The sequence below is a fragment of the Ceratotherium simum genome, chromosome 3 (genome assembly GCF_057802395.1).
Source record: "Ceratotherium simum simum isolate JZ-2026a chromosome 3, ASM5780239v1, whole genome shotgun sequence".
Lineage (NCBI taxonomy): Eukaryota > Metazoa > Chordata > Mammalia > Perissodactyla > Rhinocerotidae > Ceratotherium > Ceratotherium simum.
In genome coordinates this window covers 79474241-79494151 of record NC_141902.1, presented here as the reverse complement: position 1 = coordinate 79494151, position 19911 = coordinate 79474241, and the positions used below count along the sequence as shown (strand labels likewise).

Genomic DNA, 19911 nt, shown 5'->3' with positions numbered 1-19911 from the left:
GCACCAACGTACCTCTTGTCAAGCCATGCTGTGGCGGCGTCCTGTATAAAGCGGAGGAAGAGGGGCACGGATGTTAGCCCAGGGCCAATCTTCCTCAGCAAAAAGAGGAGGATTGGCATCAGATGTTAGCTCAGGGCTAATCTTCCTCACCAAAAAAAAAAAAAAAAAACACACACACAAAGAAACAAGAAAAATCTCAAGTAAACAATCTAACTTTACACCTAAAGGAACTAGAAAAAGAATAATAAATGAAACTGAAAATTAGTAGAAGGAAGGAAATAATAAAGATCAGAGCAGTAATAAATGAAATAGAGACTAAAAAAACACTAGAAAAGATCAATGAAACTAAGTGCTGGTTCTTTAGAAAGATAAACAAAATTGACAAACCTTTCGCTAAACTCACCAAAAAAAAAAAAAAACAGAGAGGGCTCGAATAAATAAAATCAGAAATGAAAGAGAAGTTACAACTGATACCACAGGAATACAAAAGATCATAAGAGACTACTATGAACAATTATACACCAACAAATTGGACAACCTAGAAGAAATGGATAAATTCCTAGAAACATACAATCTTTCAAGACTGAATCATGAAGAAATAGAAAATCAGAATAGACCAATTACTAGTAAGGAGATTGAATCAGTAATAAAAAAAAGAACTCCCAACAAACAAAAGTCCAGGACCAGATAGCTTCACTAGTGAATTCTATTACATGTTCAAAGAAGATTTAATACCTATCCTTCTCAAACTCTTCCAAAAAATTGAAGAGGAGGGAATGCTTCCAAACTCATTTTACAAGGCCAGCATTACCTTGATATCAAAACCAGACAAAGATAGAACAAAAAAAGAAAATTACAAGCCAATATCCCTGAGGAACATAGATGAAAAATCCTCAACAAAATATTAGCAAACCAAATTCAACAATACATTAAAAGGATCATACACCATGGTCAAGTGGGATTTATTCCAAGGATGCAAGGATGGTTCAACATCTGCAAATCAATCAACATAATACACCACATTAACAAAATAAGGATAAAACTCATATGATCATCTCAATAGATGCAAAAAAAAGTATTTGACAAAATTCAACATCCACTTATGATAAAAACTCACAACAAAGTGGGTATAGAGGGAATGTATCTCAACATAGTAGAGGCCATATATGACAAACCCAGAGCTAACATACTCAAGAGTGAAAAGCTGAATGCTTTTCCTCTAAGATCAGGAACAAAACAAGGATGTCCACTCCCACCACTTTTGTTCAACCTAGTATTGGAAGTCTTAGCCATAGCAATTAGGCAAAAAAAAGAAATAAAAGGCATCCAAATTGGAAAGGAAGAAGTAAAACTGTCACTATTTGCAGATAACATGATACTATACATAGAAAACCCTAAAGACTACACCAAAAAAAACTGTTAGAACTAATAAATGAATCCAGTAAAGTTGCAGGATACAAAATCAATATACAGAAATCTGTCGTGTTTCCATACACTAATAACAAACTATCAGAAAGAGAAATTAAGAAAACAATCTTACTTGCAATTGCATCAAAAACAATAAAATACCTAGGAATAAATTGAACCAAAGACATGAAACACCTGTACACTGAAAACTATAAGACACTGATGAAAGAAATTGAAGAAGCCACAAATAAAAGATATTATGTGCTCATGGATTGGAAGAATTACTATTGTTAAAATGTCCATACTACCCAAAGCAATATACAGATTCAGTGCAATCCCTAGCAAAAGTCCAATGGCATTTTTCACAGAACTAGAACAAATAATTCTAAAATTTGTATGGAACCACAAAAGACTCCGAACAGCCAAAGCAATCTTGAGAAAGAACAAAGCTGGCTGGAGGTATCACACTCCCTGATTTCAAACTATAATACAAAGCTATAGTAATCAAAACAGTATGGCATTGGCATAAAAACAGACACAAAGATCAATGGAACAGGAGAGACAGCCCAGAATTAAACCCACACATATATGGTCAATTAATTTACAACAAAGGAGCCAGGATTATACAACAGAGAAAGGACAGTCTCTTCAATAAATGGTGTTGGGAAAACTGGACAACCACAGGCAAAAGAATAAAACTAGACCACTATCTTACACCATACACAAAAATCAACTCAAAATAGATTAAAGACTTGAATGTAAGACCGGAAACCATAAAACTCCTAGAAGAAAACATAGGCAGTAAGCTCCTTGACATTGGTCTTGGTGTTGAATTTTTGGATATGACTCCAAAAGCAAAAATAAATAAGTGGGTCTACATCACAATAAAAAGCTTCTGCACAACAAAGAAAACCATTAACAAAAAAGAAAAGGCAACCTACTGAATGGAAGAAAATATTTGCAAATCATATATCTGATAAGGTGTTAATACCCAAAATATATAATTATAGAATTCATACAACTCAATAGCAAAAAAACAAACAGTCTGATTAACAAAGGCTGAGGATCTGAATAGACATTTTTCCAAAGAAGATATACAGATGGCCACAAGGCACAGCAAAAGATGTTCAATATCACTAATTATCAGGGAAATGCATATCAAAACCACAATGAGATATCACCTCACATCTGTTAGAATTGTTATTATCAAAAAGACAAGAAATAAGTGTTGGAGAGGATGTGGAGAAAAGGGAACCCTCATACACTGCTGGCGGGAATGTAAATTGGTGCAGTCACTATGGAAAACAGTATGGAGGCTCCTCAAAAAATTAAAAATAGAACTACCATATGATCCAGCAAGTCTACTTCTGGGTATTTATCCAAAGAAAACGAAAACACTAACTCAAAAAGATGTATGTACCCCCATGTTCACTGCAGCATTATTTACAATAGCCAAGATATGGAAACAACCTAAGTGTCCACCATGGATGAATGAATAACATGTGGTACATATGTACAATGGAATACTACTCAGCCATAAAAAAGAAGGGAATCTTGCCATTTGTGACAACATGAATGGACCTTGAGGGTATTATGCTTAGTGACATAAGTCAGAGAAAGATAAATACCATATGATTTCACTTATATGTGGAATCCAAAAAACAAAACTCATAGATACAGAGAACAGATCTGTACTTATCAGAGAAGAAAGGCTTGAGGGGCAGGGGTGAAATGGCTGAAAAGGTCAATTGTATTGTGACAGATGGTAACTAGACTTATTGTGGTGATCATTTGCAGTGTATACAAATATCGAATTATTATGTTGTACACCTGAAACTAATGTTATATACCAATTTTACCTCAATAAAAAAAATTTAAGAACTTTCAAACTTTTTTCCAAAGTGGGTGTAATCATTTTACATTCCCACTAGCAATGTATGTGGGTTCCAATTTCCCCATCTCCTCACCAATGCTTGTTATTGTCTGTCTTCTTTATTATAGTCATTCCAGTGGGTGTGAGGTGGTGTGCCATTTCTTCTTATCTTGTTCTTGTGTAATGTGAGCAACTTCCTGATGCCATGTGAATAGATTCCCCTATATTTATGTTTTCTCTCTGAGCAGTTTGAAAGTCGCATTTTGTGTTCTATTCAATGTTCTGTAGCCTGATAGCCAGGAGTGAGGCAGGGTAGAGCTCAGCTGAGACTATCTTTGCTAGGATATCTGGTCTCTTTACTAAGATTTTCTAAATGTCCAAACTAACGTTTCCTTCCCCTGGTTAGGAAGTGGATTTCATGACCATGGGGGTCACCGTGGGCTTTGGATCCTTTCTCTGCACAATGTGGAACCCCCATATCCATCTGAGCATGGGGGCTGGATGTTCACTAGCCCTCTCTCATGGGTGTCCTCCCAGCAGCCCTTTCCACCTCCCCCAGCAGCAACAAGGGCTAGAAGGATACCCCCTCCCCCCCGTCAGTCTGTGTCTCCTGTAAGTGCGAGTTCCGGGATTTTGCTGCTTCTCCAGGACCATTTGCAGGAGTAGCCTTGCACACCTGAACAATAATTTTTTTCTTCTCTTACTATTTTTGGATGTTTTTGACATTTGGTTGTGTCTTTTTTCTTGTTTGCTGCTGGGGTTTTTTTGTGTGTTTTTTTGAGGGAAGGTAGTGACAATTTTTACCATACTGTGCTCACGTCATTAAAGATCTGTAACGAGAGCTGCGTGATCCAGCTGCACTCGCACACTTTATCCAAAACTTCCTAGCGAGACTTTTAGATGTTTATTTTACTCCTGGAGATTCCCCATTATTCATTCATTGAACAAATAGTCACTGTGCACCTACTGTGTGCCAGGGAGTGATCTCTACAGCACAGAACCAGAGTCCTGCCCTCATGGAGCCTTAGTAAATTATATCCAAGTGTCTCAATCAGCTTCCTTACTTTGCATAAAACTGTGTTTATAAAAGATAATTTCAATACTTCATATCTAAGAATTTACAGCAAATTCGTCTAGGTTATAAAATTAACTTACCCTCTAACATTCCTATGACACTTCGTAGTCTATCAAAAGTGCTTTCATCAGATATGGCATGGGCAGAGGGGAAGCTGAAGGGCGGGAGTGAGGAGTCTGCCTTCATTTTGAAGCTCTCCTGATGTTGTATTTGAAAAGCGGCATCAGGTACAGCTCGTTTCCACTCATTGCTTATGGGATGAATTAAAATCATTTGCAAATTCCTTAGCTGATGATGTGCCAAAAATAAATGCAATTCTGGCAGAATGCATTTAAAAAGTATAGGGAAACAAAGTTGTGTGGCACAGAGAAGACATTTTTACATTTTTAAATCTTGAAGCATAAGATCTTTTAAAAATCTCTTTTTATAAGCACCATAAACAGTTGTTCCTCAGCAATTTGCAGAAATCAGATTAACATGATGCTATGGCTAATATTTACTTGAAGCCAATTTCTGTCTATTACCTCCCTGCAGCCACCTCAACTGTTGAGTCCCCAGAAATCCACTTGAGCACTTCAATACCTCCAAGACATCCATTACATTGACTCACTTGGCAAATACATGAGAGCCACTGTGTGCCAGATAATGTGCTAGGGGCAATGGGGCAGACAGAACGAAATAACACAGCATATGCCCCGAAAGAATTACTGGGGCAAGTGCGAGAGCACTGACAAAGCAAGGTAGAGATTCTTAAGATGAAGTAATGACATATGGCATGCTGCAGTGATAAATTCTGAATTTCCAGAGAACCATCAATAGAGGTTGGTGACTGATATGGTTCCCAGCCTGTGAAGAGGTTCCCTACTTAACAGTCCCTAGTCACAGCTCACAGAACACAGAGATAGAGCCTGAAGGTCAGACCCAAATATGACATTTTGCTGCCAGCAGAGGCCCATGGAATTTGCTAGAGATCACACCCACCCTCTCTGGTGCCCTTTGAGCATGAACTTTCATTACACAGTTTCTGTTAGGGGTCCATGTATGAGTTCATCATTCGTAAGTTTAAACTGCATTTGGGAATCTCTTCATTCTCCTGCTAATTCTGTATCTCAGAGGCCATCAGCTGCTCCATCAAATCCTTGATAGGAAGCCTCCCTGATTTGCTTACATGCTTTAGGTTCCCAAAGCTATCCTCTTGTAAAACTTTTTTAGGATTGGGGAACAAGTTCATTCGTCTACTTTCATGGATATGGAATCTTTCAGCTTTCACGTTTCAAACACTGGAGCTTCATTATTTAACTCAGGCCCCAGAACCATAAAGATGGTCAACTGTCAAGGCAGCTGCTACTTATTTCCCCCATGAACACTATGTACAACCAGTAATTCCCATCACTTCCCCCTGGCTTCTCCTCACATAGTAGCTCAACAGGAAAATGTTGGAGACTCTCTTCTATGCTAAACATGGAGGAGATTCAGGGGAAATTTTTTTTTTTTTTTTTTTGAGTAAGATCAGCCCTGAGCTAACATCCGTGCTAATCCTCCTCTTTTTGCTGAGGAAGACTGGCTCTGAGCTAACATCTATTGCCAATCCTCCTCCTCCTCCCCTCCACAGCCCCAGTAGATAGCTGTATGTCATAGCTGCACATCCTTCTAGTTGCTCTATGTGGGACGCGGCCTCAGCATGGCCGGAGAAGCGGTGCATCGGTGCACACCCGGGATCCGAACCTGGGCCACCAGTAGCAGAGCACGCGCACTTAACCGCTAAGCCACGGGGCCGGCCCCAGGGGAAATCTTTATTACTGTTAGCAAAAGGGTTGCTTCCTTGTAGGAACAGGTCTTCTTCTAAAGAAATACCTGCTCAGCCAAGAGTCTCATGTACCTGTGATGGATGAGAAAGTGTGTTTGCCCTAGAAAAGAAAGGCCATGCAAATTGGGCTTCCCATCTGGAAGTGATGCCCTGCTCTGTGCCCAAGCTCGTGTTCCTAGGAAAAAACAAGTTACGATGGGCTGTTTCTGGAAATATAATGCGAGAGCAAATGTAATGGGGATACACCACCTAGTGACCAGAGCTGGAACTCACTATACCAACACACACCTAAGCAGAAGATTCTGAGCTGCAGAAGCCCATTCTTAAATGGCAAGTTATCATACCACAGTGGTTCAGTTCCCCTTTTAGGTAAACTGTAATTAATAATCTGGTGAAGAAAATATGAGTCTATCCCATGAGATTATGGAGATATTCTCAAAAAATATTTTACAGCTTTTAGATCTTATAGGCTGGTTAAGTCTTCTAGCTATTAACACAAATGTTTAAAAAGTAATACTCAGATACCCAATTTGAAGAGAAAAATGCTAAGAATTTGTAAATGTTTCAAAAGAAACCTGAGTAAAATCCATTTTGGATTAATAATTGTTTTTCTTTCCAATAAAGAGTCAACAATAGATCTACAAAGACTCAAAAACATTTATCACACTGAAACACACTTTTTAAACACTTCCACTGTGTCAATAAACCAGCCAATTATGAATCTATCTATTAAAATGGAGTAATGCCCTGAAAATAAACATTTTACTTCTTAACAATAAAGTAAGTTGCTATGATTATTCAAGATTTTATTTTAATGTAAAAAACATACAGAAAAAAATCTACATGTTTAAAGTAACTATTAATTTTCCAGTACTCTTGCAACCTTTTATATTACTAACAAAATTCAAACCACAGCAACTAGACACAAAAGCTGTGCAGTTCACCACAAGCAGTCATATAGAGAGACCAGACTACATAGCTATTACACCACAAAACTTACAGATGACTGAAGGTAGATAACTTTATTTAGCTAAAGAATAAAAACACTTTCCACTTTCTGCAATCATAGCTGAAAAGCCTTTCACAGCAAATTACATTCAGGCCAGAGATATGAGTGATACACTTTGACTTTGCAATATAAAACTAACGTCATAGGAATTAAATAGATTTTCAGTCACTGCAGAGGTCGTTCTTCTAGTTTAAGTAAGTTTAAATTTTTTCACAGAAAAAAATATATTTCAGGCAAATAAAAACAAATTCCAGATAAGCATGATTCAGTGTTTTTTATTTTACCTTCATCAAGGCAGGCAAAGTACAGATGCTGTACATTAAAAAAAACATACGAATACATCACTCACAGCACATCAATTCCTACAGGCAAAAGGGCTTTTTCTAAGCACTGCTCCTCTCTGAAGCACGTAATTGCAGCTAAATATACAAAGAGCCGTCTGCTGGTCCAACATAGCCAACGCCAATCAGCAAGACGTCTATCAGCGTCCATATTCCCAGGCCACCGAAGCTGAAGAGCTTGCCGAGGCCTTCTCGCCACTGGCCCAGGTAGAAACGATCTGCTCCAAACCCACCGAGGGTGATGCTGCAACAGCAAACAGGACTGGAATCCATCAGACATCCCCTCAATGGCAGCCAGGTGTGTCTCAACAACCACGCTAAGTGACATTTGTGCAAGGGCCTCAAATTATCAACTCTTAATCAGAATACAAATGACTATTTCACAAATTTACAACACCAAATAATCATGGGGAAGAAGACTGTTTTTTTTTTTTGAGGAAGATCAGCCCTGAGCTAACATCCATGCTAATCCTCCTCTTTTTGCTGAGGAAGACTGGCTCTGAGCTAACATCTATTGCCAATCCTCCTCCTTTTTTTTTTTTCCCCCAAAGCCCCAGTAGATAGTTGCACATCATAGCTGCACATCCTTCTAGTTGCTGTATGTGGGACGCGGCCTCAGCATGGCCGGATAAGTGGTGCATCGGTGCGCGCCCGGGATCCGAACCCGGGCTGCCAGTAGTGGAGCGCGCGCACTTAACTGCCAAGCCACGGGGGCGGACCAAGAAGATTGTTTAAATGTCAAAAGTAAACGTACAATTTTTAGCTGCACTGAAATCTAAGATTCCTCTTTTAAAGAAAAGTAATTGATCACATTGCTTTTTCATCTTGAAAATGGCACATTCAGGAAAACAAAGCGCAGACCCAGTCTAACAGAAACTGCACAAACATGCAGTCAGGAGTTGGCGTCGTAGGACAGCCAACACCATCTGGCCAACCCGGATCAAGTCCTCTAACTTTGTCAGTCACTCATCTCCAAAAATTTAGTGTTAGGAATAAATGACTTTTAATGTTCCTTCAAATTCTAAGATCTAACAATATTTGGACAGCTTCTCATTGTATTTCTTTTAAAGTTTTTATTATGGAAAATTTCAAAACACATAAAAGTAAAAAGTAAAGAGAACAGTACCCACGACCCAGCTCCAACAATTATCAACATGTGGCCAACCCTGGTTCACCTATACTCTTCCCCTCCCCACTCCAGAGGATTGTGAAGCAAACCCTGCACATTATCACACTAGCAGTGAATATTCTGCAAGAAACTATGTTGAGCCTTGAGACGAAAACTATTCTTACTTTTTAAAAGTCACTTGTTAAATGTACCAGGGTAATTTAAGATGTTAACAATGTGGGGGAAACTGGGTGAGAGGTGTATGGGAACTTTCTATCTTTGCAACTTTTCTGTAAATCTAATATTATTCCAAAACAAAAAGTGTATTAAAAAAAAAGCCAATTGTTAGTTTTTTTGTGTGTTTTTTTTTTTTGTGAGGAAGATCTGCCCTGGGCTAACATCTGCCAATCCCCCTCTTCTTGCTGAGGAAGACTGGCCCTGGGCTAATATCCATGCCCACCTTCCTCCACTTTATATGGGATGCCGCCACAGCATGGCTTGACAAGCAGTGCGTCGGTGCGCACCCAGGATCCAAACCGGTGAACCCCGGGCCGCCGCAGCAGAGTGCGTGCACTTAACCGCTTGCGCCACCAGGCCGGCCCCCAGTTGTTAGTTTTAATTTGAACCTCTGCTGACAATGACTATGGCCGTTATCAAATCTCATTTTTGTTGTATCTATTTTCTAGCTTGGACTCCACTTTTGCTTTCCAGTTGTGTCCTCCTGCCAGGCAGGAGCCTTCTCTCTCCCCAGCCCAAACTCGACTGCAGGGGTTCTCAACAAGGGGCAATTTGGCAGTATCTGCAGACATTTTTGATTGTCACAATTTCAGAGGAGAGGTAGGAAGTGCTACTAACATCTAGAAAGTAGAGTCCACAGATGCTGCTAAACATCCTACTATGCACAGGACGCCCCCACAACAAAGAATTATTTGGCCCAAATGTCAACAGTGACAAGTTTGAGAAACCCTGCCCCATGTCACACAGCAGGCCACAGGGTCTCAGGCTCAAACTCTAAACCTTCAACTGTAGATGGCACAACTTTTTAATTAGTGAATCATTTAACCAGTGTCCCTCTGGTGGGAAGAACTGATATAATTTTTGTTCAAACTGTCATAAAGTTTAACAAACATAAGCACACTTTTAAGTAAAAATTATAAGCCTATAATTATCTCTGGATGGTGGGATTATAGGTGATTTTTAATGTTTTTGCCATTTTCATTTTTTCCAGTTTTCAGTATGTAAAGAATACTGTATTAGTTTTTATAATAAAGCATGAATTAGTTTTTATAATAAAGAAGCAAGTTACTAAAAATTAAAAATATATACCGTAAACTTACCTATCTTAAATAGCATACAGCATTTTACTGACTCATGGTACACTCAAGATGGAAAACCCCGACTGGTTCTAATGATCTATAATAATGACTCAACTAAGTCATTTCTAGATTGTGAAGGCACCTTGGGAGAAAAGCTAACATCCTGGCATTAAATTCCATGAAGGTACTGGTTTGATCACCTAAGTAACTCCCCACAGCTCTATGTTTCCTAGGGTCTATCTAACACATGTGGTAGGATCTGAGTGAAGGAGAAGCTTGGCTGAGCTCAGTGTCTGGAAGATTCCATTAATCCCAATGAAATCCAAATGGCATCTTTAACTTGATAATAACAAAGCTTACCTCAGAGCCAGAGCAGTAGACCACTTATAACCTCCAGTCCAATTGCAGTACAGCATTTTTGGGAAAGTACGGTTACCTTAAAAAAAGGAAAAAACTTTATGTACATAGAAACATGGGGACAAAAATATCTTACACAGAGACTTAATTGTAACTTGTAATTGAAAATCTAAAAAGTCAACTCTCTTCACAATAATAAATATTTACTACAATGAATGGTAAAAAGAAAGTCCTTACTATCTACAAGCACAGATTTAATATTTAAGTCAATTAAGTAGGGGTTACAGCTTGAATGTGAAATGCCCCACCAGGTATCAAGACTTAGGTAAAGTGAAGAGTGCATAAGACAGCGTGGGACTGAGATGGACAAATCAAGCGATGGGAAAAGAGAGAGGCCAGACCACACACACATTATCAACACTACTTGTGGGACACAGGGCACACACAGATCGACCCAGAAGAGTCCTGAGACAACTGGCTATCCATGTGGGAAAAAAAGTGAACCTGAATTCACCTCATACCACAACCAATTCCAGGCGGATTATAGACCTAAATGTGAAAGGCCAAACTTACAACTTTTAAAAGAAACCATAGGAAATTATCTGTATGAACCTGGAGTAAGAAAAGCTTTCTTACAACAAAAAAGAGCTAACTATGAAAGACTAATAACTTCAACTAATTAAAATTTTAAACTTCTGTTCATCAAAAGATACCAAAAGAAAGTGGGGGGAAAAAAAAGTTAAAAACCTGGGAGAGGATTTTAGGGACACAAAGGTTACTATCCAATTATAAAAGAATTCCCAGAAATCTTTAAGAAAAACATAAAACTTAGGGATAACAAGTATTGGAGAGGATATGGATCATCAAGAACAGTTATGTACCACGGGTGGGAGTGTAAATTGGTAAAACCATTTATCATGCTACATAAAAATACATGCTGGAGAGTATATGCCACACAAACTCGTGCACATGTGCAACCAGGAAATATGTACAAAAATGTTAATAGCAGCACAATCTGTATGAGTAAAAAACTGGAAATAATCCAAACACATAGGAGAAGGGATAAACCATGATACAATCTTACAATGAATTATTATACAAAAGTGAAAAACAATAAGAGAAGACACATGGATGAATCTTAGAGCCATAATGTTGACAGGAAAAAAGAAAGTCCCAGAAGACCATAAATAGCCTGCTATTATTTTATACAATCCTAAAACACACACTATTTAATAAAACATCATACTATATTTTATCACATACATGTGATAGAACGGTAAATAATTTAAAGAAAAGGAAGTGGGATGATAAGAAAATTCAAAAGGGCGGTTACCTCTGAAGAGGAGGTAGGGCAGCGGGGTGCAGGAGAAGCACTCCGGTCGTCGAGATGGCATCAGACTGCTTTAGTTGTTCGTTTGGGTGCAACTCAATTACTATCCATTATGCTTTATACCTTACACATTTTTTTCTTGTTTTATCAGGAAAACATTTTAAAAGACAGGAGAATTGCAAATTTTCTGGATTTTTTTTTCTTTAGTTCATTGAGTTTTCTAATGAGGCTTGGCATAACTAAAAAGTGCTGACAAATGTTTCTGAGTAAATAATTTAAATTTAATTCTCAAATTTCTGGTTAAAGTTCCATAAGCAAACTTAGAGAAAAATATTTTTCTTACCAATTTCCTTAAACTCCAACTTACCCAAGCAATGAATGTGGTCCCGTACCGTGCAGTTGGCAGTGTAACGCTGTCGAGGACAGGACACTGTCATGCAGCTGGTGGAATTGGAACACTCATAGTCGGTTTCTGGAAGCTGCCAGCAAAATCTGCACGTCATGTTGATGACGAAGTTCTTTTGGGATTTGAAGTCTTGATCCTATGTATCAAAGGATACAGAACTCATCAATCATAATATGCTAATAATTACATTAATATGTCAATTGTAATATGTCAATAAAACTACATACTATATGGCACAAAATTTCTAAAATATTTAAATTTATGACCTAGCAAGAAGTGGCAGAAAAATAGGTACCAAAACAATACGTATGCAAAACAAATGTATATAGTTCTATAATCATAAAGATATACACCCAAAAATATATAACTAAGAAAAAAAATATCTAGCTAAATTCACGTCAAAATAACAAAGGTTATTTCAGGGTGCAAAGATTATTTCATCACTTTTGCTTGGCTAAATTTTTAATAATGAGATGTGTACTGCTGTAATACAGAAAACAGGAAGGTTTATTTTACAAAGCCAGAGTCAGAGAGCGCTAGAAGAACAGATGAGTGCATCTGTTCAACATCATTGAGCTGCAAGCTGAGGAGAATCCAAGTTCCCCAACCCCACCCTGAGGTTCCCTGAAGTGCACACAACACACTGCCTGACGACTGAGTCTCAAACCTTTCCTAACATCCCGGCCATGGTCCAGTCCCCCAGGGCTGTTACTGCTGCTCCCACCTGCATGAGCAGCACTTGACATGATCAACCAAGAGGCCGCCTCAGAAAACCACTCTCAACTTAGAAGAAACACGTGCAGAAAGACTCAGCAAGTGTTCACTGTCCACCCTTAGCTTTTGAGACCTGAGATTTTTTCATTTCAATTTAAAAAGTCATTATTTTGTTTTCTGCTTATAAAATAGCACATGTTCTGTGTATGGTGCACATTTGGAAATTACAGAAAAAAACCTGTAACCTCTAGAGAGAGAACCACTTTTAATTTTCTTTCATTTTTTTCTTCCTGTAATATAGATTTATGTAAGTGGAATTTTACTGAAAGTACTTTGTATGAAAGCACGTGACATTATACCATAATACATATTTTTCAAAATCATTTTTAAATGGTCACACAACCACCACCTCTGGAAGTATCATATTTATTAATTTTTTTGATCAATGCAAAATCACTTTTATGGATAGCTTTTATGGATAGTTCAAAACTGGGTAAGACATCACTTGATTTAGGCAATATTGTTTTAAACATCTGCATATTTCCAGCGATGCATTTATAACATACGTTTCTTATCAATTGCTTTTTAAAACTAGGTAATACGTGTATGTGGTACAAATTCCCAGACATGACAGGAGAGCGAAGAGCAAGTCGGCTCAGCCCTCAGCAGCCGCTGTCCTCCCCAGCACGAAGCACTGCCCACCTACTAGCCTAGGGAGTTCAGTCTATGCATGGGCACATTTATATGGCTTTTCTTTAAATTTGACTTTCCCACTGATATTTACTTTTCCCTTAATTCTGCAGATATCAGTAAATATCTCTAAAGCTGCCTAGTCCTTTTAAATAGCTGCAATGTATTTATTTCATTACACAGCAAAGAATAAATTAAACAGTTCTCTCTTGGACATTTAGTTTGTTTTGAATCTTTTGTCTAGGGGAACAATGCAGCTACAATGTCCTTAGGCATACTGATTTGCATCCACGTGCAATAATATCTGTAGGATAAATTCCTAGATATGGAACTGCTGGGTCAAAGGTCATGTGTATCTCTAAGTTTCACAAATATGACAAATTGCCTATAAGAGGTTTATCAATTTGCCCACTCAAAAACAAGATATAAAAGTGTTTGTCCCTAACACCCTCACGAACTCAGAGCGTTATCAAACCTTTTGATTGTTGTTGCCAATCTGACAGGTTAAAAAAACGCATTAATTTGTATTTCTTTAATTATCAGAAAAATTAAACATTTTTTTCAAGTGTTCAAAGTCCATTTGTATTTCCTTTCCTATGAACCATCTGCTCATGTCCTAATACCATTTTTCTACAGGACTGTCACCTTTTTCTCATTCGCTTTTAGGAAATTTTTATGTATTATCGATATTAGTGCATTATTTGTCATGTGTGTTAGAAATACCTTTTCCTGGTTTGTCATCTATCTTTTGCTTTTGTGTTTTTTAGGTCATGCAGAAATTTCTAATTTCTAGAAGTCAAATGTATCAATTCTTTCTTTTAGGCCTCCTAAATTTTATTTCATACTTGGAAAAAAATTCCCCACTTTGGGATTATAACAAAATTATCTCATGCTTTTTCTGAGACTTCATGGTTTCTTTTTTTCTTATTAAATCTTTGATCTATCTGGAATTTATTTTGGACAAGACAGGGATTCCCCCTAATCTTTTTCCAGACAGCTACCCAGGCACTCCAGCATTTACTGAATCCAACTCCTGACCACAGAGAAGTACATACCTTTTCAAAAGCTCACCTATAGTAAAAAGATGTTACCTGTCCCTCTGTGAAACAGCTGTCATTACTAAGAACACAGAATCCATCTGAGGGAATTCTACCTGCTTCAGATACACTAGCAGACTGATACCTTCTCCAAGTAATATGAGGCAACATTCTGTCAAGCACATTTCCAGCTGACATCAACCGGCTTGACAGTTACCATTATAACTGGAACAGGAGCAAGCTGATATGGAAGAAGTTGCAAGATTTTTACATTTAATTCTATTTATTTACTTAACAGGGCCATTACAAAATAATTTCTTTGAACAGTGTCATCCAGGTGAGATTCCCTTAGCCTGTGAGTCCCTGGTCAGTACACATGGAGAAGGACTGGAAGAGGTTTTTTCCATTAATTTTAAGTTCAAGATAAGTGGGGGAAGCGAGAGACAGAGCCCAAGTGCATGCACACGCAGCAAAAGACAATGAGTATTTGCATGTGTGCAAGTGATGATCATAGATTATTTCTTCTTGAAATCGCAACTTATTTACCAAGAAGGGACCCTACAGATGGTCATCAAACAAATAAGGACAGAACATGTGGCTTGTCCAGCATCTCCTGGCAATAGCAGTCCTAGGACCCAGGTCTCCTGACAGCCAATTCACATATTTTACTGTTCTCCATTTTTAAGAAGGAACAGACCACTAGACTCTTCTTGCGGCAGACTTCAAATTCCACACCTGAGGACTGGGCACCCACTATCTTACAGGATTCTTATTACTGGCTAGTATAGGAAGCAGGTGAGAGGCAAGCACCTGGAGTAGGAGGAGAGCAAGAATCCAGTCAGGGCACATCTCAGCCAGGGGGTGAGGACTGTACCAGGGACCATGCCCAACGAGTTCAGAAACTTCCCTAAGCTTTGTAATTTCTCTACCTTTGTTATTTTTCTTATCCTCTGCCATTTTCCACTAAATGAAATCATTTTCAGAACACCTAAAGAAGGAACAGATTGAGAACTAGGTCTCACTCTGTAACCAGTTTTGGGAGATAAATGTCAAAGAAGCTGAGGCAAACAACAAAGGAGGCTAATCCTGGGAAAGCTCCCCTTCAACGGCTGAGTCTTCCCACTTTTCACTAAGTACCTACCATGTACCAGACCCATGAGATATAAAATTTAAAAAGCCTTCAAATAGGTTTAGCCATTAGGTAATTAGAGAGAAAATTCTATTGACGATAACAGCAACAAAGACTGATAATCCAAGCGCAGTTATGAAGACTTTCAATTTTCCAGTGTGCTTTAAAGGGTAATGCTGACAAATGAAAATGGCAAAGACTTAAGTTTACAAAAACTACATTCAGACACTGAGATGGCATCAAGTCTTATTTCCCCTTTGGAGTGAAGCCTCCCTCATTCCCTCTCCTGGTACCAGACTTCGGGAGAATTACAGAAAGAGCCTGGGGGTGGAAGGAACTTTCCAATCTAGCCCTTCCCAGACCAAGTTCCAAAGAACAGAGGGGGAAAGGTACCTTGATCAAGTAAGTGACGGAAAGGCCATAAATGCTGTGTCAGAGGAAATTTGCGAAAGATGATACAGTATGGAATCTGTTTTTCCCTCCTCAACCATTTCCCAGAACTAGGTCTCATAGAAACACTTTAGGAAAAGCTATTCTGGGCTCATCCCTCATTTAACAAGAGAGAGATTAATCAATCACACAGCTAGTTATGGCAGGGCCAAGAGTAAAACACTGCTTCACTATTCACTTCTACTCTTTAGCTCGCCCAGAGGCTAGGACAGTAGTCCCAAACAACGGAATGTGCAATAATTTACCTGGCCCACTTGTTAAAAAATGCAGATACCTGAGTCTCCCTGACCCATTCACATTCGCAGGTCTGGGTCTGCCTCCAGGATTCTAACAGGAGCCCCAGTCAAGTAGCTGTGAAACAGGTAGCCCTAGAGCACTCCAAGGAACACCAACTCTGAAAGCCTTTCCAGGCTCCATCCTGCCTGTCAAAATATCACAGAGAGGATGTAAATGTGATGATTGCAAAGGGCCATTTCTAATGGGCAATATTTGGTGCACTTGAGCTTTATCTATTTCCGACTTTCTGTAAGAAGTCTGATAATTGCTCCAATTTATTCTTACGTCAAAAAATTGCCATCTGAAGCCTTGCAATCAAACCTTAGTTGGAAATGCAAGTTTCAGTCTTCTGATAAAGTTGACTCTGTTCCTAAAATATTAATTATAAAATGCAGAACACTTTCTTCCAGAATTTCCCCCACAGTCTAGTCTAAACTCTACTTTTAACTCGAGGTTTACAATGAGTTTATTGAGGAGAATAAGTAAGTTGCAGTACTTACAACACAGGTAACAGAAGGTTTGACTGTGCAGTCAAAAGTGACAGGCTTCCCATAGACACAGGAGAAATTTGTCTTGCATTCTACACAGTCTGCAGGAAGTCTGCTACACAAACCATTGCTTGGACACTTCATCACATAAGGTGGGATATCGGTACTTTCTGTGAGAAGTGAGAGAGAAGCTTATTCCTTTATAATACTGATCATAACCACAGAGGAAAACGATTTTCTAAGGTAAAGGGACATGATCATCAGCAATGAGATCCTGTGCTAGAAAGGAAAAAGCACAGAGTTGGAGTCAGAGATACCTACAATTAAAGCAGGGTTCTACCACCAGCCAGGTTTGTGACCTGGTGCAACAGCTAAGTAAAAAGGACTTAATTACTGTCCCCAAAATGACCATGAAAATCAAAGGTGCTTATGTACATATAATGTATATATAACGCTAGGTATAAGTTAGGGCCTCAAAAAATCTACCATGTAACAAGATGAAACACTAAGGCTTAGAGATGGTAGGGTTTGTTGAAGATCACAGAGGGAGAGGCAAAACTGGAACCACAACCCAAATCTCTGTTTCCAGTCCAATGTTCTTTTCACTTGAATTCACTAGTTTGGAAATGAAGCCACTGACCTTTTAACTGATTCAATCAGTACAACTGGTACCAGCTCCAGAAAATGTTCTCTGTCTTTATTCCACACTGGTACTTCAATAAGCCATAACTTATGAATATAATTTGCTAATAACATTTACAGTTTTATACTACCAAAGTTCAAAACAGCTCTCTGTATTAATAACTTGTTCAGTGGGTTGCAATTTTTTTTTCCAGCCAACCTTACCAGAAGTACAATATATTTTTATCAATTAAGAGAGGATCAAAATTTCAAGTATTCTTAGGGAGGAAGAGAAGCTTTCAAAAAACATCCAGAAGAGTAAAAATTTCTTGTGCTTTCTCTATAAAATAACCTATGTTTTAAATTCAAGTATGCTGCTATCTTCTAGCAGTCTTTTACATCCAAATAAGAATCAGTAAATACCTCTGCCAGTTTCAATTCACTGAAATAATGGAACTCGAAAGGAAGGAAACAAGAGAGACAAGGGTTCCATTTAGCAAAACACACTAATACTCATTTAAAACTGGTCCTACTAAAAGTCACTGTATTAAATAGGCAATTCTACAAAATACCATTTTTATCTTTTCTTCCTATTACTAATGTGGCTGGAGGCTGGATCCCTAAAACCACAAAGCCAAACTTACTTTAGGGGGCCAGGCTAACCTCACCACCTTAAAGATAAGGAAACTGAAGCCCAAGGTGGTGAATGATTTGCTCAAGCTCCCACTAGCACAACCAGATGGAGACTCCAAGTCTCTCTCAGTCCCTCTGTGATCCTTCCATTTCACCGACAGCCCTGTGAGGAGCCTCTAACGTCCAACAGCAGGAACAGAGTTCAAAAAGGAAAAGAAATTTTCTGAAGGGAAATAAGCATTGGTTGAAGGTTATCTTAATGGATGAAGTGGAAAAATAATAGAAATAAGAAGATGGAAATGAGGAGTGTGGGACTGGAAAGAGATGAGGCAGGAATGTCAAAAGGTAGTGAAATACCAAGATTGTCTACAGAAATGTCTGTGTAGCTGCCTTTACTTCACATAACCTAAAATACGATAAATATTCAAAAAATGGAAAATTATTTTATCCAAAAAAAAAAAAAAAGAATGGTGGAAACCACTAGATATAAAGATACACATTTACTAGAATAGAAAAAGTCTAGTACCTGCTGCCCTGGGAACTACTGTGAAAGTACGTGTTGGGCCCGGATCCTTTATTGACTGAGCCAGCGGCTGCGAAAGGTCTAAATTTAAGGATCCTACAATTAGAGAAACATGTTATCCTGGGATATGAAAAGCCTGGTTTGTGTGGTTAACACGCAAGGTCCAATAATTGCTCATGAAAACCTCACAGCTTGACTGCCCAGAAAACTAAAGAATGAAACGGCAACAGGGTCTACACCAATTAAGATCTACGGGCGACTAGGGAACAAAGCCTGATACTGGGATCCAGCTCCCCTTCCCCAGCCGAGATCCCGAGCCCTCGGTCCCCTGCTCGAGGGCTCCTCAGCCCAGCTCGGTGGCTCCGGGGTACCTGAGCGGAAGGGCGGCCCCGGACTTGCGGCCAGGACGCGCCAGACACGGGCTGCAGCGACCCGCCGCCCTCTGCCCGCAGGCCCAGCCCGGAAGCTTCCCGCAGCTCCCGGGGGCCCCCTGCCACTCAGCCCGACCCGGAGTGGACGCCGGCCTTTAACTCACCACCACCCGACAAAATGTAGAACTGTGAGAGGAAGAGCAGCACACGGCAGAGGCGGCGGACGCCGAGCAGGGACACCGCCACAGCCACCATCTTGCCGGCGCGCGCACAATTCCGGGACGTGGGGCGGGGCTAAACCAAGGGGTTGGGCACCGGCGCGCGCGCCGACGGGGCCGCGGGTCCGGTCGCGTCCCCGGGGAGCCCAGGGCGCAGGCGCGCGGCCCGCTCTGCGTGGGGTCTGCTGCGCCCAGCCGGAAGCTCCTGGCAGCTCGGGTGGCGGTGGCGAGGGCAGTGGGCTACTGGAACGTTGTGAGGTTGCCCAGTTCCTTCTTCCACGGCTGGAGACCGGGAAAGGTCACCTGGGACCGAAATGCACACCTCAAGTGACTGAAAGCAGAGGCGGGCATTTTGGGGAAGTTGGCCACCATTTATATGTGGCTGGATATGTATGTTTAGAGATAAAACTTGCTACTATGTGCTAGGTACTCTGGGAAGGTTTTGATGACGTTACATTTAATTTTACACCAAAACAGTACTTGTTTACAGGTGAAGAAACTGTGGCCCAAACTGTACGGGAAGTGACTCCGGGGTGTGCCACGTGGCCCCGAGGGACCCACTCCTGGCAATCCCAGGGCTGGCCCGGTCACTGCAGCTAGCATCTCTCCGCGGCCTGCCGTGGGTTCACCACTAGCCAACTCCTTTAAAGACACGCGTTACTTCCAGAAAGTTCCTCCAAGACTGGGAGAGGCCAGACATTAAGTATAGCCAGCAGGTCTTCAGGCCCCCAA

General features: G+C 39.8%; 1 protein-coding gene across 4 annotated transcripts; it reads right to left on the bottom strand.

The window, feature by feature from the left end:
• Positions 1 to 7426: 7426 nt before the first annotated feature.
• On the bottom strand, positions 7427 to 19221 carry TM2D3 (TM2 domain containing 3). 4 transcript variants are annotated; one of them, XM_014788608.2, is made up of 6 exons: positions 19126 to 19221; positions 18594 to 18686; positions 16826 to 16983; positions 11991 to 12165; positions 10297 to 10372; positions 7427 to 7774 (listed from the first exon to the last, which is right to left on the bottom strand). In XM_014788608.2, the coding sequence occupies exons 1-6, from the start codon at positions 19214 to 19216 to the stop codon at positions 7591 to 7593; spliced, it is 777 nt and encodes a 258-aa protein (XP_014644094.1). In that variant the 5' UTR covers positions 19217 to 19221; the 3' UTR covers positions 7427 to 7590. The 4 variants fall into 4 exon arrangements, with proteins under 4 accessions (XP_014644094.1, XP_004431941.1, XP_014644095.1 ...); XM_004431884.3 differs by having other exon boundaries at positions 7427 to 7756; XM_014788609.2 differs by lacking the exon at positions 18594 to 18686.
• Positions 19222 to 19911: the final 690 nt, after the last annotated feature.

Bases quoted from the DNA above. Each gene is read 5' to 3' on its own strand.
- TM2D3 (XM_014788608.2), bottom strand. From the start codon at position 19,216: ATGGTGGCTGTGGCGGTGTCCCTGCTCGGCGTCCGCCGCCTCTGCCGT. The intron at 16,984-18,593 runs GTACTAGACTTT...CACTTCTCACAG, and splicing joins AGTAGTTCCCAGGGCAGCAG to AAAGTACCGATATCCCACCT. The intron at 7,775-10,296 runs GTAAGCTTTGTT...GATGGATTCCAG, and splicing joins TCTACTGCTCTGGCTCTGAG to TCCTGTTTGCTGTTGCAGCA.